General features: G+C 38.1%; 1 protein-coding gene across 7 annotated transcripts in view; it reads right to left on the minus strand.

Annotated features, from left to right (window-relative positions):
* Nucleotides 1-21,803, minus strand: part of Cep112 (centrosomal protein 112) — a 472,978-nt gene that overhangs the window by 96,716 nt on the left and 354,459 nt on the right. For 6 of the 7 annotated variants that reach the window (XM_046422633.2, XM_058572199.1, XM_058572195.1 and 3 more), the window contains one exon: nucleotides 2,252-2,314. The exons of the other annotated variant lie outside the window; for it this stretch is intronic. In XM_046422633.2, coding sequence (XP_046278589.1) covers nucleotides 2,252-2,314 — 63 coding nt within the window. The remainder of the gene's footprint in view (nucleotides 1-2,251; nucleotides 2,315-21,803) is intronic. 7 annotated transcript variants of the gene reach the window in all.

A 21,803-nucleotide genomic window follows, 5' to 3' on the forward strand; every position in this document is an offset into this window, starting at 1 on the left:
CAATGTTCCTCTAGTGCTACTTCATGGATATAAATACCTGCAGATACGCCTACACTAGTATAAATATTAATATGTATTCAGCAGTGGGCAGACAAAACATTATCCAAGTGAGGCTTTCCCTCTTATGAGGAGGGAGGGCTGTCTTCTGTTGCTGTGTCCTTTCCATGTTTCTTTTCTGTTTTGGTGTCGCATTGTCCTTTCATTTATGAAACAAGGACTATAGCATGACAATTGTTCCTGGTTGGGTTTTCCACATCCTTTTCCTGTTCTTTCATGTCTTTATTGAGAAAACAGTGACCCTATGAGCCTCCACATTTTGCAGGGAGATTTTATCAATCCTTGAACACTCTAAAACACAGTATCTGAGAAATAATGTCTCCCTTTTACAGCTCTTTTAAAAATTCTTCCCTCCCTGTGTCCTTTCTCAACTGCAATTTTGGTACTTCCACTAAAATTGCTCCCAGCTCTGTGGTGCTTTGGCTTGAAGGAGGCCCCACACTGCACACGTTCTGGCATTGTTTTACTCGGTGGTTGGAATTGTTCTGTGAGGTCAGCACTGCCTCCCCATCCAACAAACGAGGAACCAAATGCCAAAGAAGGCAGGTGAGCTGGCTCAGGGTCACACAAGTGGTAGGACTGGTATTCAAATCCAGGCCTGTGGACTCCAAAGCGGAGGCTTTCTTCCACAACACTAACTTAAATTTAATTTGCTTTAATGTCACCTAATCGGGCTGCTTCAGACATTCCTTTAGATAAACTTAAGTACTCCTGTTTATACACTCATTACTTAGGCATTTTTATTAGCTATCTTATATCTCACTCTCAGTCTGTTTCCCCCATTTAACATAAACCAAAATAAGCAGGATGTAGGTGTATGCCAGTAGGGATTTGTCATGTTTTAGTTTAAACTTTAATTTTTGGAATAATAAGATTTCTTTTGATTATAAGAATCTCTTTCAGGGGTTAAAAAGGAAACTTTATGTTTCCTCCTCAAAAAAGGGCTGGAATGCTGGAAACAAGACACCACCATCAACTCTTATGTAAACATATCTGACTCTTCATTTAGACAAAGACTTTTGGTTTCCTAATGGGATGAGAATTATATAACATGCACATTTTAGAAATAATTATAGAACTGAAGACACTTCCTGATAACTATCACTAAAGTTTGCCATATTAAAAATGTAAAGGGTTGGGCCAGGCTGGTAGTGTTGAGGTTTGGAATTTCCACTTTGGAGTCAGATCCTGGCTTAGTCACTTGCTAACTTGTGTGATCACATCTCTCTGAGTCTCAGTTTTCTCAACTGGAAAAATGGGGCCAATGATATAGTTCTTAACCCCATAGCTCCTGTGAATGAGGCTGAATGAGTCAACAGACTTAGTTCTCACAAGCAGTTGGATACCATTATTGTTTTGCTATTGTGTTGTTTCTACTGTTATGTGGTAACTCATAACATGGAATATAAATTTCAGTTTACTACAAGCATATCATTGTATGCTTGTAATATATAAGACAAGCCAATTTAAAAATCATTAGATATGAAGCTTACAAAACTAAATGGCTTAATTTATCCATCTGCAAAATGAAGATTAAATAGTACCTATTTATTCTAGAATCACCCTTATAACTAGGGAAGGCTTGGATTGCCTAAACAATGCCACTGGACAACACTGTAACAACTTAAGACAGAAAGGTACTCTGAGCATCATATTTCAAGTAGAGATGAGTATTCAATTATAGGTCTTTCTTATATCCAAACTACTATAGTTCATAATAAACAGCAAGATGTGGATTTAGGGACTTATGATTTCTTTTTTCCAAAAGGAATCAACAGTTGCACTGCTTGCTGATTTAACCTAGAATTCTTTAACATTTTGACCGATGTTGTAAAGTAGTCTTTAGTGGAAGCAAAATGTAATACTGCAAAAAAGCACAGATGGTATCAAACTGCTTACATCACAAATGTAGGTGTCTTTTACCCTTGTGAAATGTGCTTTAGCCTGGGCTTGTTCAGGTGTTCAGGCTGGTTTTACAACATCTGAGTGTGTGAGTGTTCAGGTTCAAATGGGTCAATGTGCCTCATTTTTCTTGAAATATTAAAAACATATTTTATTTATTTATATACCCATCAAATATATGATACTAATCCACGAGAAACTGAAAAGAATTAAATTTAACTCTGAAGTACAAAGGCTTTGATGTATTGGTTTCATTTTTGGTTTTTGTTTTGGTTCTTTTACTGTTGCTTACCTGGGAAGATTTGGCAAGCTTCTGAGTATATTCCTTCTCAATCTGCTTCAGCCTGCTGTTGGCCTGAAAAACACACGTACACGAACACATACACAGTGACCTGTGAGCTTGGTATCTCTTCCACATGCCTATCACCAGGCAGCTGGGACGCCTGCCAGCTGCACCGCCCTTCTGGGGCAGCCAGAAAACCACAGGGCTTGTCTTTGATCTGACGCCAACTATTCATCACTTAGAAAGAAAAAAAAAAAAAAGATCTCTCCTGCCAATTATTAGACAAACACAGACTTCTGCGGATAGAAAGAGAAGAGGCAGAAATAGACACCCCAAAAGTATGAAGGCTCAGAAGGTAAAGGAAGGGAAGAAAAAGGAAACAGAGGAGAGGGAATTGGAAGAGAAAACTGAGGCAGAATTGGAGGAGGAGGAAAAGAAGGTGGTAAATACAATACTCTTTAGTTTAAAAATAAAAGAAATAGATGCTCCTGGACAGGGGCAAATATGAGAATTTTAGATTCACTCAGCAAAGAGTTGAGCCCCCATATTGCCTAACACACAAGAGCTATTTTTTTTTGAGCCACAAATACATCTAAATGAAGCAATTTTATGTTCTAGAAGTAGGGCATTCTAGCAGTAGGGTGGTCTTTCCAGAAGAAGTCCACATTACTTAGAACTAGATTACCCCTCTGCCACTCAAATTCTAATCCTCGGGTGTGATGTGCTTTCCAGTCTCTGGACATGTTTGGGATCTTTACTCCAGTGTTCACAAAGAACGTGGTGGCATGCCCTAGATGGGGCCCTCCTCTGTCAGTCATTTAGGGGAAAGGATGTTGAGAGCCACAGCCGAAGGGGCCCCAGCAAACTTCCAGCTGCCAGCAAACTTCCAGCTGCCGGCTGATGATTGGCTCACAGCGGCCCCAGCAACATCTAGCTGATTGGCTCCTCTGCGGTGATGCTCATTGGGCTGTTTCCCTGACCTTTCAGACCACGGAGCTGCTCATTGGGGGATTTTTTTGGCTCCGCCCACGTGACCCAGCCAATCGGCCTCAAGAGCAGGAGGATTGTGGGAGGTGGAGAGAAGCTGGTGTGGGAGAGAGAGGCTTGTGGAAAGCCGGTGGTGGCAGTTGAGGCTCTGAGGGTTTTTCCTGAGAGGCTGTTTTGTTTGGCATGTGTGGTTCTAAAAATAAAGTTAGTTTCTTTTGACAAGTGGCTCCTGATTGTGCCCAGCCAGACTGCGGCATTTGGTGGCTCGCACGGGGAGCGACTGAGGGTAAGTGAAACTGCTCGCCCCTGAGGGCAGGGCGAGAGGATGGGTAGCCATTTTAAGATTCCTCTTTTATTTTGCTTCACTTTTGTTTTAAGTTGCCTGTCCCTGGAGATGAGTGAAAAACCGCTCACATCTGAGGAAAAACTATTTACGTCTGAGGAACAGATAGGGAGAAAGGACGGATGCACATGTCAGGAGGATAGAAAGGCTATAATGACTTTTTGTTGTTCCCTTTTTATTTCATTCTGTCTCGGTTTTGTTTGGCGTCATCTTGTTGGGTTGTATTATAGTAGAAATATGGGATCAGAAATTAGCAAAAAACAAACTGAAAGAGTGTTAAGTAAATTGTTAGAGGAAGGAGGCATCTCAGTAAAATCAAGAACAGTCAGGGCATACGTTGATACAATACAAAAATGTAGCCCATGGCTTTTTAAGGAGGAGTTGTTAAATATATCACAATGGAACCATCATGGTGAAGATTTAAAAAGAATAGAAAAGAAAAGCCCAGGGACTCTGCCAGTTGGCACATTGCCATTGTGGACGTTCATATCTTGTTTGCTTAGTCCAAAGCCTTCAGTTCAGACAATGGTAGAGGAAGGAGAAGACATATTGATTCAAGTAAAAGAGAAGGTCTCTCAAGTTAGTCAGACAGAGGAAAACATTCAAGTAAAAGAGAAGGTCTCTCAAGCTAGTCAGACAGAGAAAGAAAGTGTAAAACAGAAAAAGCCATCAGGGGGAAAGTTACAACAGGAGACTGCTACTAACACCTTTCTATCACCAGAGGGTGTAAGTGTCCAACCAACAGCACCACCTCTACAGGAGACTGCTACTAACACCTTTCTATCACCAGAGGACGTAAGTGTCCAACTAACAAGGCCACCTCCATATGCTGGGAGGTCCCCAACCCCCGCAGTTGATAGTTGGGATCCTGAGACAAGATCTCATATATTAACATGCCCTGTATTTGAGGCAGGAGGGCAGCGATTTTACCAAGTTTTAAATTTCAAAACAGTGAAGCAGCTAAAAGAGGCTGTAACAACCTATGGTCCTCAAGCACCCTTCACTGTAAGCATGGTCGAATCCATTAACAACTTGAACATGATGCCAGCAGATTGGGCTAATATGTGTAAAGCTGTGCTAAATGGAGGACAATACCTGTTATGGAAGGTTGCCAATGAGGAATTCTGCAAGGAGACGGCTAGGCGAAATGCAGCAGCTGGTTATCCTCAGAGAAATCTAGATATGTTGTTAGGAAAGGGACCTTATGAGGATCAGCAGCAACAAATTGCATATGATCCTGGTGTATATGCACAAATTGCTGTAGATGCAATTAAGGCATGGAAGACTTTACAAGGACACGGAGGTTTACAAGGTCAATTATCTAAGGTAATACAAGGAGCTAATGAACCTTATGCTGAATTTGTAGATAGGCTTATTCAAACAGCTACCAGAGTTTTTGGGAATACAGAACAAGCAATGCCATTACTAAAACACCTGGCTTATGAGCAAGCGAATCGTTGGTGCAGAGATATCATTAGACCATGGAAACATAAAGATTTAAACACATATATTAAATTATGTAGAGACATTAATGAACAAGAGCAAGTCGTGGCAGCTGCAGTAAAACAGGCTTTAGATGCCAGAGACATTAATGAACAAGGGCAAATTGTGGCAGCTGCAGTAAAACAGGCTTTAGATGCCAGGCCAAGAACATGCTACAATTGTGAACAAACAGGACATTTTAAAAGGAATTGCCCCATTGGAGGAGGGTTTAACAAAACTAGGTATCAAAGGAGTAGAATACCAGGTATTTGCCCACGATGCCATAGAGGGAGACATTGGGCTAATGAACGCCGTTCTCAAACCATCATAGAGGGTACTCCATTATCAAAAAACGAACAAGGACCAGGTGTTTATCCACGATATCGTGGAGAAAGGCATCGGGCTCCATTGCCAAAAAATGGACAGGGGGGCCCAATGCTCCGGGGCCCAAAACCACAAATATACGGAGCACTGGAGGAACCCAGCAACCCCATCAGGGTAGTGCCCAGGACACATTGTCCATCAGATCCGTCATCAGACAAACCAGAGGGAGCGCAGGGTTGGACATCTGCGCCTCCGCCAGAGCAGTACTAACTCCAGAGATGGGAGTTCAAATCATTCCCACAGGGGTGAAAGGACCTCTTCCCAAAGGAACAGTAGGCTTATTATTGGGACGCAGCTCTTCTACTCTAAAAGGACTTATGATAGTCCTGGGGTAATTGATCCCGATTATGAAGGTGAAATAAAAATTATAGCCAGTTCTCCAAAGGGTATATCAGTAATTTCACCAGGAGATAGAATAGCACAGTTACTAATAATACCCAGCCTACATGATAAATTTTCCAGTCGTACTGTAGAAAGAGGTTCCAAGGGATTAGGCTCCACAGGTGTAGATTGGGCTATGCTTTCTTTAAATTTAGATTCTCGCCCCATGCTAAAACTAAATATTCAAGGACATGAATTTAATGGGCTACTGGATACAGGTGCAGACCTTAGCATCATCTCTCGTCAAGAATGGCCAAAACATTGGCCATTACAACAAGCCACTCAAACGCTTCGAGGCCTAGGAGTGGCAACTAATCCCCATAGAAGTGCAATGGTATTAGATTGGAAGGATCCTGAAGGATGTGAAGGAACTATACAGCCATACGTATTGGATCATCTTCCCGTAAATTTATGGGGACTAGATGTCCTAGATCAATTAGGTTTGACATTAACAAATAACATCAACCAAAATGCACCCACTATTATGACTAGACAAGGTTTTAGGAAAGGAAAAAGATTAGAAAAACAAGAACAAGGTATAGCAGCACCAATACAAATAGATCAAGGAACAGACAGACATGGGTTGGATTTTCAGAAAGGGCCACTGAGACAATAAAAATTACATGGAAATCAGAAAGACCAGTATGGGTTCCTCAGTGGCCCCTGACTAAAGAAAAGATACAAGCAGCCCATGACCTGGTCAAACAACAATTAGCAGAAGGACATATACAACCTTCTGTATCTCCCCATAATACTCCCATTTTTGTCATCAAAAAGAAATCTGGTAAATGGAGATTATTGCAAGATTTAAGAGCCATTAATAATGAGATGGTTATTATGGGACCTGCTCAATCAGGGATTCCTCAGTTGTCTGCTTTGCCAAAAACCTGGTATGTTTTAGTTATAGATATTAAAGATTGTTTTTTTTCAATTCCAATTCATCCTGAGGATAGTCCACGTTTTGCATTTACTATCCCTGCACTGAATCATGAAGGTCCTGATCAGAGATATGAATGGAAAGTACTCCCTCAAGGGATGGCTAACAGCCCAACTATGTGTCAAATTTATGTTAACAAAGTAATCCAGCCACTTAGAAATCAAAATCCTGAACTACAAATATTTCACTATATGGATGATGTATTATTAGCACACAAAGATAAAAACACATTGCTAGAATGTTATGCCACACTTACAAACTTATTAAAAAATTATAATCTAGAGATAGCAATAGGTAAAGTACAATTAAATTTTCCAATTAATTATTTAGGAGTTCTATTATCCTCAACCATGGTCCGTCCACCAAACATTCAAATACGAGTAGATCAACTCAAATCACTTAATGACTTTCAAAAGTTATTAGGAGACATAAATTGGATAAGGCCTTATTTAGGTATACCAACAGGAGAGTTGGGACCTTTATTTGATATCCTAAAAGGTCCATCAGATCCAAATTCACCCTGAATGTTAATGCCTGAAGCAAGAAAGGCATTAAAAATCATTGAAACATATATGGAAAATATGCATTTGGATAGAATTGATATAAGTTTGCCTTTATTATTTATTGTACTACCAACAAAAAATATTCCTACAGGAGTATTTTGGCAAGAAGATCCATTATTATGGATACATTTATCTTATTCTCCTAACACTATTCTTACTAGGTATCCTGAGGCTGTAGGACAATTCATACTCAAAGGAATAAAAGCAGCAAAGGGAGTGTTTGGAATTTCTCCCAATAAAATTATTACTCCATATACTATGAATCAAATTGATGAGTTAGCTAATGAGTTAAATACTTGGGCAATAATCATGTGCAAATCTAATGTTTCATTTGATAACCACTTACCATCTAATCCTTTATTGTCTTTTTGGTCATTGCATCCTGTAATTTTTCCAAAAATGACAAGAAAAACACCTATCATGAATGCTCCAAATATATTCACTGATGGGTCAAATAATGGTACAGCAGCAGTAGTTACCCCTGATCAAACTTTTACATTTTTAGTACCCAAACAATCAGCTCAAAAGGTAGAGCTTAATGCAGTTTTACAAGCTTTTGTGATGTTTAAAGATTCTGTATTTAATTTATTTTCTGATAGTCAGTATGTAGTTAATGCTATAGTATCTCTTGAAGATGCTGGTAGGATTTGCCCTTCTTCTACTGTTTTCTCTTTGCTTTCCACTATACAAAGTCTAATCTGGGACAGAAAAGATCCATTCTTTATAGGACATATCAGGGCACATACAGGATTGCCTGGAGCCCTTAGTTTGGGCAATGATTTAGCAGATAAAACTACACATGACATACATATTTTCTCTACACTAGAAGAAGCTATAAATTTTCATAAAAAGTTCCATGTCAATGCTAATACTTTACAAAAGCGTTTTAAAATAACTAAGGAACAAGCTAGACAAATAATAAAACAATGTCAAAATTGTGTGACCTTTTTACCACAAGTTAATCTTGGAGTCAATCCTAGAGGATTGATACCTAACCATATTTGGCAGATGGACGTCACACACTTGCCAGAATTTGGAAAATTAAAATATTTGCATGTTACAGTTGATACTTCTTCTGGATTTTTGATGGGCTCCCTTCATGCCGGAGAAAAAACTAAAGATGTTATAGCTCATTGCTTACAAAATTTTGCCACTGTGGGTGTTCCAAAACAGTTGAAAACAGATAATGCCCCTGGTTATACTTCTACCTCTTTTAAACAATTTTGCTCAACATTTGGCATTACTCATATAACAGGAATCCCATACAATCCACAGGGACAAGGCATAGTTGAAAGAGCTCATCAAACTATTAAAATGTACTTATTAAAGCAAAAAGAAGGAATTGGGAAGGGGTATATATTCCCCAAAGATAAACTTAAAATAACCCTTTTTACTCTAAACTTTTTAAATTTGGATTCATCAGGACTTAGTGCTGCGGAAAGGCATATGTGTCCAAAAAATGTACATAAGCCCAAGGTACTTTGGAAGGATATTCTAACAGGACAATGGAAAGGTCCTGACCCAGTAATTGTCTGGAGTCGGGGGTCTGTTTGTGTGTTTCCACAGGGAGAACAGCAGCCGATTTGGATTCCAGAGAGATTAACCAAGGTCCTGACCCAGTGATTGTCTGGAGTCGGGGGTCTGTTTATGTGTTTCCACAGGGAGAACAGCAGCCGATTTGGATTCCAGAAAGATTAACTAAAGCGATTTCTACAGACCAAAAAGATGATGATTTGGCTCAAATCCATAACAACTGATATCCAAAACTCCAGTTTGGCTATTCTTACATCTGCAACAGAACCAGGATGCTTTTTTCAATATCTATTTTATTATTGCCCTTTGCCATATCATGAAGTTCTATTTTGTTTTTTGAGCTCATACAGACCTAGGTTAATGTTTTGCTGATCAGTTCTATTTTTTGACTATAGAGTTTTTAAACATTGCAATGGAGATTTCACCTGTAAAAAGTTATAAGGCCTTTACTATAATGTTATGTGTTGTATGTATTATATTATGTGTGCACACTTGTGTTTTGTGTTATATGTTTGAATGTATGTATGTCCATATATCATATATGATGAGCGCTCATGATAAAATGGATCCAAATATTTTTTTTTCACGTGATTTATATGGTTTAATTTAAATTGGGTAAACAACTGTTGAGGATTGTTTTAATATGTAAACAAAAAAGAAGGTTAACAGATCTGTTTGTTTACTTTCACCTTTCCTTTTCATTATATTTAATAATTCTCTTAAAGATAATGTAAATTGTTAAGAAAATTGTTTTCTTTTAGTGCCTTCTGTAATGTTACATAATTTTTTCTTTAGCCATTATTGCCAGAATTCCTATCTTCATCCCAGTGCTGGTGAAGACAATGTAAATTGTTAAGAAAATTGTTTCCTTTTAGTGCCTTGTGGAATGTTACATAATTTTTTCTTTAGCCATTATTGCCAGAATTCCTATCTTCATCCCAGTGCCGGTGAAGACAATGTAAATTGTTAAGAAAATTGTTTTCTTTTAGTGCCTTCTGGAATGTTACATAATTTTTTCTTTAGCCATTATTGCCAGAATTCCTTCCTATCTTCATCCCAGTGCTGGTGAAGTCAAAGATAAAACCAATCTACAGCTTCTACAATAGCCATCACTGAACTGCTTGCAGAACTTGCCTGGACACATTGTGAGCTCACCTGTATGCATTGTGAACTATCTGTTGGTGCAGCAACTTGTGGTAGTGTTGGGGTATTTTTGCTGATGATGTCATTGGTGGTACAATTTTTCCAAAAGGAGCCGTCAATTGGCTTGGTGTATCTTCCTCCCTTCTGCTTGTCATGATCGTCCAGCTAAAATTTGGGGGCCAACAGAGGTGAGGCAAAGAACCTCACCCCCCCGCTGGTACAAAGACCTCTCCACAGGTGTGGCTGTATACTGGACCGGTAGTCAGTGACGGGTAAGATCCAATTGCAATGGTACCAACCTAAGGACCATATGTACTATTGGACAACCTGAGGCAGGCACGGTCCCTAAGCCACATGCTTGTTGTTTAAACAGAGAGGGGGAGATGTTGAGAGCCACAGCTGAAGGGGCCCCAGCAAACTTCCAGCTGCCAGCAAACTTCCAGCTGCCGGCTGATGATTGGCTCACAGCGGCCCCAGCAACATCTAGCTGATTGGCTCCTCTGCGGTGATGCTCATTGGGCTGTTTCCCTGCCCTTTCAGACCACAGAGCTGCTCATTGGGGGACTTTTTTGGCTCCGCCCACGTGACCCAGCCAATCGGCCTCAAGAGCAGGAGGATTGTGGGAGGTGGAGAGAAGCTTGTGTGGGAGAGAGAGGCTTGTGGGAAGCCGGTGGTGGCAGTTGAGGCTCTGAGGGTTTTTCCTGAGATGCTGTTTTGTTTGGCGTGTGTGGTTCTAAAAATAAAGTTAGTTTCTTTTGACAAGTGGCTCCTGATTGTGCCCAGCCAGACTACGGCAGTTTGGGTCATCACTCTCATGATTTCTTCTTCTCCTGTCTGCCACACCCCATCCTCACCCTCTCTCTGATTCTTATCTCTCTCAGGTTTATCATCTTTTTCTTATTGTTTTTATTATCATTTCTTTAAATTTTTTTTTCATTTCTTTCAGAGTTTCCTCAATTTTTACTTTAGAACTTTCTGCTGGACTTTTCAAAAATTATGCCATCACATTAATAATTTCTAAGGATTCTTTCTTGTTCTCTGAACAGCATTATGGAACCCTAGCGTTAGTATTTTTATGCTACAATCTTTACAAAGAGAACAGGAGGGGAGACAACAGTACTGTTAAGAAATTAACATCATTTTAGCACTTGAGAAGGGCATGAATCTCCTCTTACAATAGAGGAAACTGAGGCAGAGAGCAGTTTAGTAATTTGCCCAGAACCACAGAGCCAAAGAGTGACAGAACCAGGACTTAGTCACCCCCACACAGTGGGGTGGCAGAGCACAGATGCTCCATCGGCCAGAGCACCCAGCAAATGTATATTCCCACTTTCTTCTGAGGTTATTAATTTTATATCTAGGTCTGTATCTATCCATCAATTTATCTAAATGTGGTCATCTATCCATCCATATAAACTTAGGAATTGTTTTTCTGCTCACTAAAGTGTGTCATTTTTTCCCTAAGTTCCCTTTATTTATTTACTTTTGCCAGCCTGTTTGGATTTTTGGCTTTCATTTTACTGACCTTAAATATCTGGTGATCACTTTGCTGTTCTTTCTTGTTTAAAGTGAGGTTCTCTAAAGCTGACTATAGAAACTCAAGATGTGTAGCTTGCGGATGGATGGACATCCCCATAGGGTGTTAAAAGGGGCCTGGACTTTCTTCTTGGGCCAGTTTGCCCAGTGCTGCACGCTCTCATGTACTGCCTGGTGGCCTATCTGGCACCATCGTTTGTGGCAGACACCTAAGATGCTGGGGATTGCCACTCTCTCATAGGCCTGTCTTCGTTCTTGCTCTCAACTGTACCCAGTCCTCTCTCTCACTCTCTCTCTCCAGGGAGCAAGCCTGGGGCAGGTTCAGGGTAGAATGGGATAGGCTGTGTCACCTGGCTGTTCCTCACACAGCCTTTGAGCCTACCCTCTGGTGTTTCCTTTACTATATGCCCAGATTCTCAGATTCCCAGAGTCCCAAGCCTTCCCAAGCAGGACAGACTCTGTTCTTCTAACAGATGTCCTCCAAGCCTCCTTTCTTCCAGGATTTTTTTATTTTTATTTTGGTTTGCTTAGTTCTGCTAAGTCCATTTTGGATCCAGACCCAACTCAAGTGCTAAAATGATGTTGATATCTTAAGAATACTGTTGTCTTCCCTCCTGTTCTCTTTATAAAAATTAGAGCATTAAAGTACTGATGCGTGGTCCCATCTTGAGGTTCTGATTTATCTGGGGAACAGTATAGGCATCATAATTTTAAAACTCCTGGCAGCTAGTTCTAATGTTCAGCCAAAGTTAAAAATCTCTGTTCATAGCTGGGTGCAGTGGTGCACTCCTGTAATCTCAGCAACTCAGGATGCTGAGGCAGGAGGGTCATAAATTAGAGGCCAGCTGGGCAACTTATTGAGACCCTGTCTTAATAAAAAGGGCTGGGGACATAGCCCAGTGGTAGAACACTTCTGGCTTCAATCCTTGCAAAATAAAACAAAAAATGCCACTGTTCATGACTCTCAATTTTATTTCTTGCATCTTAATGTGCCTTTTTCAAGGTGTGGATAGAAATGGGTGAGTTCTGTCCACTACATTTTACTGGTAGCAAATGATTTTTTATTTGGATATCACAATGAGATGAGAAAGCAACCTACTCCAGGTGCATCTCTATCAGCACTAGGGCTGAACTGGGAACTGCTGGTTAACGTATCTCTCTTCCACTAGGTGGTGAGATCCTAGAAGGCAGCCCTATCCCCTGAAAAGTGCTGGGTGCATGAATATTCACCTAGTGAATGGCTAGACACCATGCAGCCCCTTTCCTTTTCTATCCCTGAGCTCACACCTCTGAGGTAATTTTTTTATAACCATATGTTTCATGGTTAAGCTCAATTGCAATTCTTTTTTTGTTTTTCTTTTCACATTTTTTTATTGGTACATTACAATTTTATCCAGTAATGGGATTTGTTGTGACATACCTGAACTTGTGCACAATATAACAATATAATTGACTAATATCACTGCCCAGCCCTTCCTCCCTCCCTCCCAGCCTCTGGTTCCCCTCCTCTACTGTGCTCCCTTTGATTTTCATGAGATCTCCATCCCACCTCTTTCTTTTCCTTTTTCCTCTCTAGCTTCTACATACAGGAGAAAACATGCAACCTTTGGCCTTTTGAGTTTGGCTTATGTTGCTTAACATAATGGTCTCTAGTTCCATCAATTTTCTTGCAAATGACACAATTTCATTTTTCTTTATGGCTGAATAAAACTCTATTGTGTATATATACCATGTTTAAAAAAAATCCATTCATACCTTGATGGACACCTTGGCTGGTTCCACGATTTGGCTACTGTGAACTGTGCTGCTATAAACATGGGTATGCACACGTCACTATAGTGTGATGACTTTAATTCTTTAGGGTAAATACCAAGGAGAGGTACAGCTTGGTTATGTGGTGGTTAGTCTTTTGAGGAACCTCCATACTGATATCTTTAACAGTTGTACTAATTTACAATTTCACCAACAGTGTAAAAGTTTCCTTTTTCTCCACATCCTCTCTAGCATTTATTATTATTTGTATTCTTGATGACTGTCATTCTGACTGGATTGAGATGAGATCTCATGTAGTTTTGATTTCCTTAATTGCTAACGATCTTGAACATTTTTTCATATATTTATTGGCCATTTCTTCTTTTGAGAAGTATCTGTTTAATTTACTTTCCCATTTATTAATTGGTTTATTTTATTTATTTATTTATTTTGGTGTAGAGTTTTTTGAGTTCTTCATATATTCTAGATATTAGTCCTCTGTCAGAAGAGTAACAAGCAAAGCTTTTCTCCCATTCTGTAGGTTCTCTTCACTTAATTGTTTCCTTTACTGTGCGGGAGCATTTTAATTTGAAGCTGTCTCATTTATTAACTCTTGGAATTATTTCCTGAGCTTTAGGGGTCCCACTGATAAAGTCATTGCCTATGCCTATATGCTGAAGTGTTGATCCTGCATTTTCTTCTAGGAGTTGGATAACTTCTTATCTAACCCTAGATCTCTGATCCATTTTGAGTTGATTTTTGTGCAGGATGAGAGAGAAGAGACTAGTTTCATTCTTCTACATATAGATAACCTGTTTTCCCAGCACCATCAAATGTAATTCTTTAGAGTTTATTTCATAAATATCTGTATCTATAATCCCATTGAGCACACTGGGTAGTTTGCTTTTTTCTAGAGTAAAGAGGGCATGTGACTACTGATATTTTTCTAGTAAGCTGTCAGACTCAATTGCTCTGTAAGTCAGACTCAATTCCCCTCTCAGGCTAGGAGTGGACCTCAGTTGTACAGCACTTATCTCACATGCACAAGGCTCCAGGTTCAATTCTCAGCATGGCAAAACAATAAAAAAATAAAGCCACTCTTCATAATAGAATTAGGACTCCTCTGAACCTCTTGAGGATTACTGGTCTTGGTTCACATTCTGTCAATGTTATTTATCACAAAATGCTTGATGAAGTATTTATTGCTTTTAAAATAAACACAGAGTTCTTACTATGGGCCAGACACTGTTCCAAGTGCTTTAAAAATATTTATCCACTAGAAAATCTAAAAATTAATTATCATGTCATAAAGAGTAAGTTCCTTTTCCCCAAAAAAGTTGGAGTCAGAGTTGTTGGCTGGCACAGGAAAGCTATGCTTCAGCCCTGGAAGCTCACAAATCCAGACAAGCTGCTTGACAACTATATTTGCAATTCACTCACCCACTCTAGAATAACAGCATTGGACAAACAGCAGAGAATGCCTCTCAACCTTTGTGGAACGTCTATCCGAGAGAGTAAACCAATTTCAAAAGTAATATTTGGATGGTCTTAGGGCCATAGAGATGAAGCAGGAGGAGGAGATGGGAAGTGATGAAAAAATTCTAATTTAAAAATAGGCATGTTTTAGAAGATCTTCTTGAGAGAGTGATAAAACCTGCAGGAGAGAAAGCCATGGTCAACTCCAGGGAAAACATTCAGGCAGAAGGAAGAGCTGGGAGAGGGCCCTGTGTTGGGGTGTAGTGCAGACAACACTGTGGTGGATCAGTGAGAAATGTCTCCCTTGAATAAGATGTGTTCTGAGCGAGAACAGGGGTTAGGTTCCACGTGGGACTGTGTGTGATTTCAAGGAACTTGGTTTTTAACAGGAGTAAAATAGGAAGTCTCTAAAGGGTTTTTAGTATAGAAGAAATTTATAATTTGACTTCTGTACTGAAAAGATCAATCTAGCCTTTGTTGGGTGAAAGAACTGAGTAAAGAAACCAGTTGGGAGGCTACTGGAAAACAATCTAGGATAGTAACAGTTGGTGGTGAGAATCTGAGAAAAATTTAAAAGTAGCACCAATGGATATGTTGTATGACAGAAAGAAATGATTCAAGGATAACTTCAAGATTTTTATGCTAAGCAGCTAGAAAAATGAGATTATCATTACTTGACATTGGAAAAACTATGGGTGGAATAGGTTTGGGGAGGAAGCTAAGTGATTAGTTTGGGCATATTAAGCTTGGAGATATTAATCAGGTAACCACTGTTGAGATGAATATTTGGGTATTCAAATCTTGAGTTTATGGGAGGAAGGTGGGTTAGAAGTATAAACTCAGAAGTCACCAGTGTATACATAGTGTATGATACCATGCTACTAGGTGAGATCTCAAGACATTGAGTGACACAAAACAAGAGGCTCAAGTATACTAAGTCTTGGTCCTGCAAATGTTAAGATGTTGAGAGAAGGGGGAGGAAAGCAGACAGAACAGCTGGAGAGATAAGAAACTAAATCCTGAAGCCAAGTGAAGAAAATGTTTCAAGGACTGGTCAACGGTCAAATGTGACAGAGAGGTCATGTAAAATGAGAACTGAGAAATGATCACATCAATTTGGCAACATGGTGGTCACTGGTGATATGGATGAAAGTAATTTTGGTGTAGTTGGAGAGATGAAAGCTGGATTACAGAGTGCTGAAGAAAGAGAAGAGAGACAGTGGGGCAGAATACAGACCATCTGTTCCGAATTTTATTAGGGAAGAAAAGGAAAGAAATGGGTAGAAGCTGCAGGGCAAGTAGGTAAGTAGGGGCTGGTTTGTTTTGTTTTGTTAAGGAAAGAGAACTAATAGCCTGCCTGTAGGCTGATGGAAACCATCTAGCAATATAGAGGGAAAAGAGACAATGTCAGAGATTTATTAGAGAGATATCCTTTATGCAATATGTTATGGAGTGAACTGGGTCCACCACAAATTCATCATATAGAAGCCATAATCCTCAATGTGACTATATTTGGAGAAAGGTGCTTTAGAGGGGTAATTAAGGTTAAATGAGGTCATAGGGTGGAGCCTAATCCAATAGCATTGCTGTTATTTTAAGAGGGGAAGAGATACCAGATCTTTTTCACCTTCTCCCTCTCCTGGTGCGTATGTGTATGCAAGTGCACATAGATACAAAGACACACATAGAAAAAAGGCCATGGAAGGACACAGAGAACACTGTAGTCTATAAGTGAGCAATTAAAGCCTCACTGGAAGGCAACCCTGACACTGTCTTGATCTTGGATTTTTGGCCTCCAGAACTGTGAGAAAATAAATTCCTATTTTTTAAGCCACCATGTCTGTGGTATGTTGTTATGGTAGCCTGAGCAGACTAATATAGGGTGGGATTTTGAGCAGCAGGACAGGAGATAGTCCTTGTTAGGAGTACAGGCAAAGGATCCCTGGTACAAGTGGTGAGAGATTCTGATTGCTTCTACTTTCTCCATGAAGGAGGAGGAAAGATTCACCAACTGGGTATGAGGATGGAAGAAAAAGCTGTTGGGAGATGTGAGGACTGAGGAAAGACACAAATCAGTAATGTAGGCAGGAAAGGGAGGACCTGGGGAATACAGTGTAAGTCTCAGGATTCTAGGAAGCATTAGGGCCCACTGGAAATTACTAATGTTGAATTCAATATCTCACTTTAAATTCAAAGTAAGACTAGTTTGTAATTTGTAAATACCTCTAGAAGGTGCGGTAAGCTAAATGAAGCAGCATAAATACTTTGGAGACTAAGGTGAGTAATTGAAGAAATGAAATTGATTTATTAATCTTCCAGGTTTTTAGTATTTTTGAACCTAAATCACAGCTGCCTATATTTCTGAATCACTCTTAAATAAATCTAAAAAATGCTTGTTTAGGACAATTTAAATTTACAACTTATTTATCAGGCAAACTATCCCCAAAGCATTTTTAAATTCTTTTACTCTCAGAATACTACTGATTATACATTTCACCTCTATACATAAAAATAAGTCAGCTTTAGTTATTTTAAACCCAGTTTTACTCTTATAGCTACCATTTCTAAGTAGAAACAAAATTTTCATATAAATACCTGTAGTATGGCCTGATCAGAGGTAAAATAGAGAAGAAAAATCAAAATTTTGAAGTGAGTCAGTTTTTTTTTTTAGTAGTACTTATAGTCATGGTTGTGTTCAGCTCTGGGTCTCTCTCACTGCTTACATTTAAGATTGGCCACGCTGTCCCCCTCCAACAAGCACTCAGTTCTCTACTTTCTAGGGCCTATTCCTTAGGTCATTATCTTTATTAAAAAGTCCAATGTGCTGATCAGCTTCTCCTATGTAATTCAAAATCCTGAGTTTGAAAACACAACTAGAAAGGAGGAAAACAAAACAGTTTTCACAAAGGTGTTTATGATTGGTAATTATCTTATTGTGCTACCCTTTTCCTGCAGGGTACTTAACATTATGCATAATTCAAAAGAAGTCCTCCATTCCTTGTGTTCCAGGTTCCTACTATTAATGGTAAAAAGTTCAGGCAGTCACCTTCCTTTCCAGGAATATGATTTGGAGAAAAAAATACTAAGATTCTACTCTGAAATATTTATATTTAAGGTAAGACCAGACCTTGGAAGGTAAATCTCTTTAAAATATAATAGCATAAGTTTCTGAATAAAATATTTGTTTTTAGGATGAAGGAAAACAAGAACGCTTCTCAGAGTCTGAAACATGGCATTAAGCTCAGATTATTATGCAATATTTTCTACTGAAAATCTTGGTATGCACCCAAGAAACACTATGAATACACTATGGCCAGTCTAGAAAAGCTGCATCATCCTACTGACAAAAATATCCAGAGAATTCATAACAAATACTTATATTTAATTTAATTAGACAAATATACAGAAAATTTGAGCTTGAAAGTATCTATGTTTTACTTCAAAATAAAGTTGTAAACTTGTGAAGAAGAAACAAAATTTATGACTTTCACTTTGGCCATGATGGAAAAACTGGGAATACATTTTTATTTGCCATAGTAAATAGCTAGGACACTTGACAGAATTTTGGAAAAACTTTAGAATATAGGCAACAGGAAACATAGGAGCACAACACAAAGAGAAGAAGGGAAACAAAGGGGTGAACTCTCATTTAGATCTTTGATTTGTTTAGTTCCTTGATTTAGTTTTCATTGGAGTTTTGTAGGTTTTTTCATATAAATTCAGTACACATTTTGTTAAATTTACACACATTTAATTTTGGGAAATACTAATGTAAATAGTATTTCAATAGTATTATGTTTTAAATTTCAAATTATACTTTGTTCATTGTTGATATACAGGAAGGTAATCAATTTGTATATTAACTTTGCATCCTGCAAACTTGCTATAATTTGCTTATTATAGTTCCAGGAGTCTGTTGATTCTTTTGATTTAGAAAATCATGTCATCTGCAAACAAAGAAAGTTCTATTTCTTCCTTCACAATCTGTTAACCTCTTATTTCCTTTCCCTGTCTTATTGCATTAGCTAAGACATCCAGTATAATGTTAAAACAGAGTAGTGAGAGGAAACATCCAAGCCTTGTTCCCTATCTTAGGAGGGAATTTTCTTGTTTTTCACTCTTAGTAAAGGGATAGGTCTAATATTTTTGTAGATGTTCTTTATCATGCTTAGGAAGCACCTCTCTATTCCTAGTTGCTGTGATTTATTTTTTCACACATGGATATTGGATTTTGTCAATTAATTACCTTTCTGCATCTATTGATATGATCACATGATTTTCTTCTTTAGTCTGCTGATATGATGTATTAATTGATTTTCAAATGTTGACCAGCCCAGCATACCTGGAATATATCTCACTTGACCATGGCGTTTAATTGTTTTTGTACATCATTGGGTTCAATTTGCTAATTTTTTGTTAAAGATTTTTGTATTGGTGTTCATGAGGGATACTACTCTTTAGTTTTCTGTGTCTAATTTTGGTATCAGGGTAATATTGGCCTCATTGAATGAATTAGGAAGTAGTCCTTCTGCTTCTATTTTTTCCAAGAGACTGTAGAGGATTAGTATAATGTTTTCCTCACATGTTTGGGAGAATTCACCATTAAATCCATGTCACTCTAGTACTTTCTGGTTTGGAAGGTAAAGGTCATTAATTATTGAGTTAATTTTTTTTTATAGATGCAGGTCTATACTGATTGTTTCTTCCTGTATAAGTTTGACATTAGATGTTTTCCAAGAAACTTGTCCATTTCAAATCTTTGGGCATAAAATTACTATTTCTTTATTATCCTTTAAATGTCCCTGGTATTCATAGTGATGTCCTGTCTTTCATTACTAATACTAGTAATTTTTGTACTCTTTTTTTCTTATCATGGTGAAAGCTTATGAAATTTATTGATCTTTTCAAAGAACCAGCTTTTGAGGTTATTCATATCTTCTAATAATTTCCTGTTTTCAATTTCGTTGTTATCTGCTCTAATTTTTATTATTTATTTTCTTGTGCTAGTTTGATAAAGTAAAAATTTACTGATTTTAGATATTTTTTCTAACATGTGCATTCAATAGTATAAATTTTTCTCAAATTGCTGCTTTCTGTATATCCCACAAATTTTGATAAGTTGTGCTTTAATTTAGTTCACAATATTTTAAAATTCATCTTGAGATTTCTTCTTTGACTCATGTATTAGAGTGGGATTTTCCAGCTATCTTTCTGTTATAGGTTGGATTATAGTTTAATTCTATTGTGATCTGAGATCAGACACTGTATGATTCATAATCTTTTAAAAATTTTAGATGTGTTTTATGGCGGCTCCTCCTCCTTCTCCTCCTCCTCCTCTCCTCTTCCTCCTTCTTCTTGTTCTTGTTCTTCTTCTTTTTGGTACTCAGGGGCACTCAACCACTGAACTACATCCTCAGCAGTATTCTGTATTTTATTTAGAGACAGGTCTCACTGAGTTACTCAACACCTCACTTTTGCTGAGGCTGGCTTTGAACTTTTGATCCTTCTGCCTTACCCTTCTCCAAGGTGCTGGGATTACATTTTTACTGTAATTCCTTATACCCAGTATAATTCCTTATACTGGGTATAAGGAATTACAGTAAAAAGGCCTCTATAATATAGTGGTAAGATGGGGGCAGGGAGCAAGTGTTCTGCAGTCCGCGATTAGATCAATCTGTAAGTGAGTCTGTACCCCTGACCTTGAAGTTCACCAGTGCATTTCAGCTTTCCCCTCCCTTAGGTCAGATATAGGAAGGCTGGAGGGAGCTGCAGTTGCTATTTTTCCTTCCCTGAATGGAAGTCTAGAGTGGGCTGGTATTGGTTATTTCCCTTCCTAAGGTTCAGCCTCTGGTACTTTCTCTTGAGTTTCCTTTTAAAGGGTAACAGAAACTGGTATATTTCAGAATGGTCACTTTCCCCCTCTCTTCTGCTATGAGCACAGTTGGATTTTTCTTCAATATTCATTTTGAGCATCTGGGTCAAACTCACTCAAGTTTTATCTCCCAGACTTGTCCAAGGTAAACCTCCACCTAGTGGAGTTCTGGTTTTTCTACCAGGAACCCATTCCTGCAAAGGTTTCTGCTCAGGTAAGTTTGGGTTCTCTGTGTCTTGTCTCTAAATTTTAAGGCAACAGTTTTCCCTAGGAGCCCATTTTTCTGAAACGTTTAAGAAAAGCTGTTGATTTTCAGTTTTTTTAAGCTTTTCACTTATTTTTGGATGAATGGAAACTTCCAACCACCTTATATGCCTGATCAGAAAACAGAAATATCCAGATAATTTCCAGAAATTAAAGGGTAAATGTAAAGGAGAGTCTTAGTAATCTCTGAGACAATGTCACATTCTGTAATATATATGTAATTATATCCCAGAAGAAGAAAGAAGGTTCAAAAATATTCAAAGATATTATGACTGAAAATTTTCCAAACTGAAAAAAACATCTAAAACCACAAACCAAAAGTTCAGTGAACAAAATACAAGGTAAATATAGAAAACCACATCAAGATACATCATAATAAAATCGTAAAAAACAGAAATAAAAATAATATCTTAGAATCAGCCACAGAAAACAGATACACTAAAAAGAGAAGACTAAAGATTTCTCATTTAAACTATGTAAGTCAGAAAACAAGAAAATTAATACTTAAGGTCTTAAAAAACTGTTAATCTAAAATTGCATATCCAGTGAAAATATCTTTCCAAACTGAAAAGAAGAAACAGAAAAATTGGAGAGAATATGTCATCAGTAGATGTGAATATAAAAAACACTGAAAGAAATTGTTCTGGCAGATGGATAGATAACAAACAGAAACCTGGATGGGCCCAAAAGAATAAATAACACTGAACATGGAAAATATGTGTGTAAATATAACATAATTTTATTCTCATTTTAACAGTTCTTTAAAATACAAGTTGAACGTTAAAAGAAATAATAATAAAAATTTACTGTGGTGCTTAAAATACTTGTAGAATGGGGAAATGGAAGTACTTATTAAGGAACTTAAATTTCACATAATCTGAAGGTAAAGGCAGGCTGAAATTAAGATT

This window comes from Marmota monax, unplaced genomic scaffold (genome assembly GCF_021218885.2).
Source record: "Marmota monax isolate L192 unplaced genomic scaffold, Marmota_monax_Labrador192_F-V1.1 WCK01_AAM20220418_F8-fsc00173, whole genome shotgun sequence".
In the NCBI taxonomy this organism is placed as follows: domain Eukaryota; kingdom Metazoa; phylum Chordata; class Mammalia; order Rodentia; family Sciuridae; genus Marmota; species Marmota monax.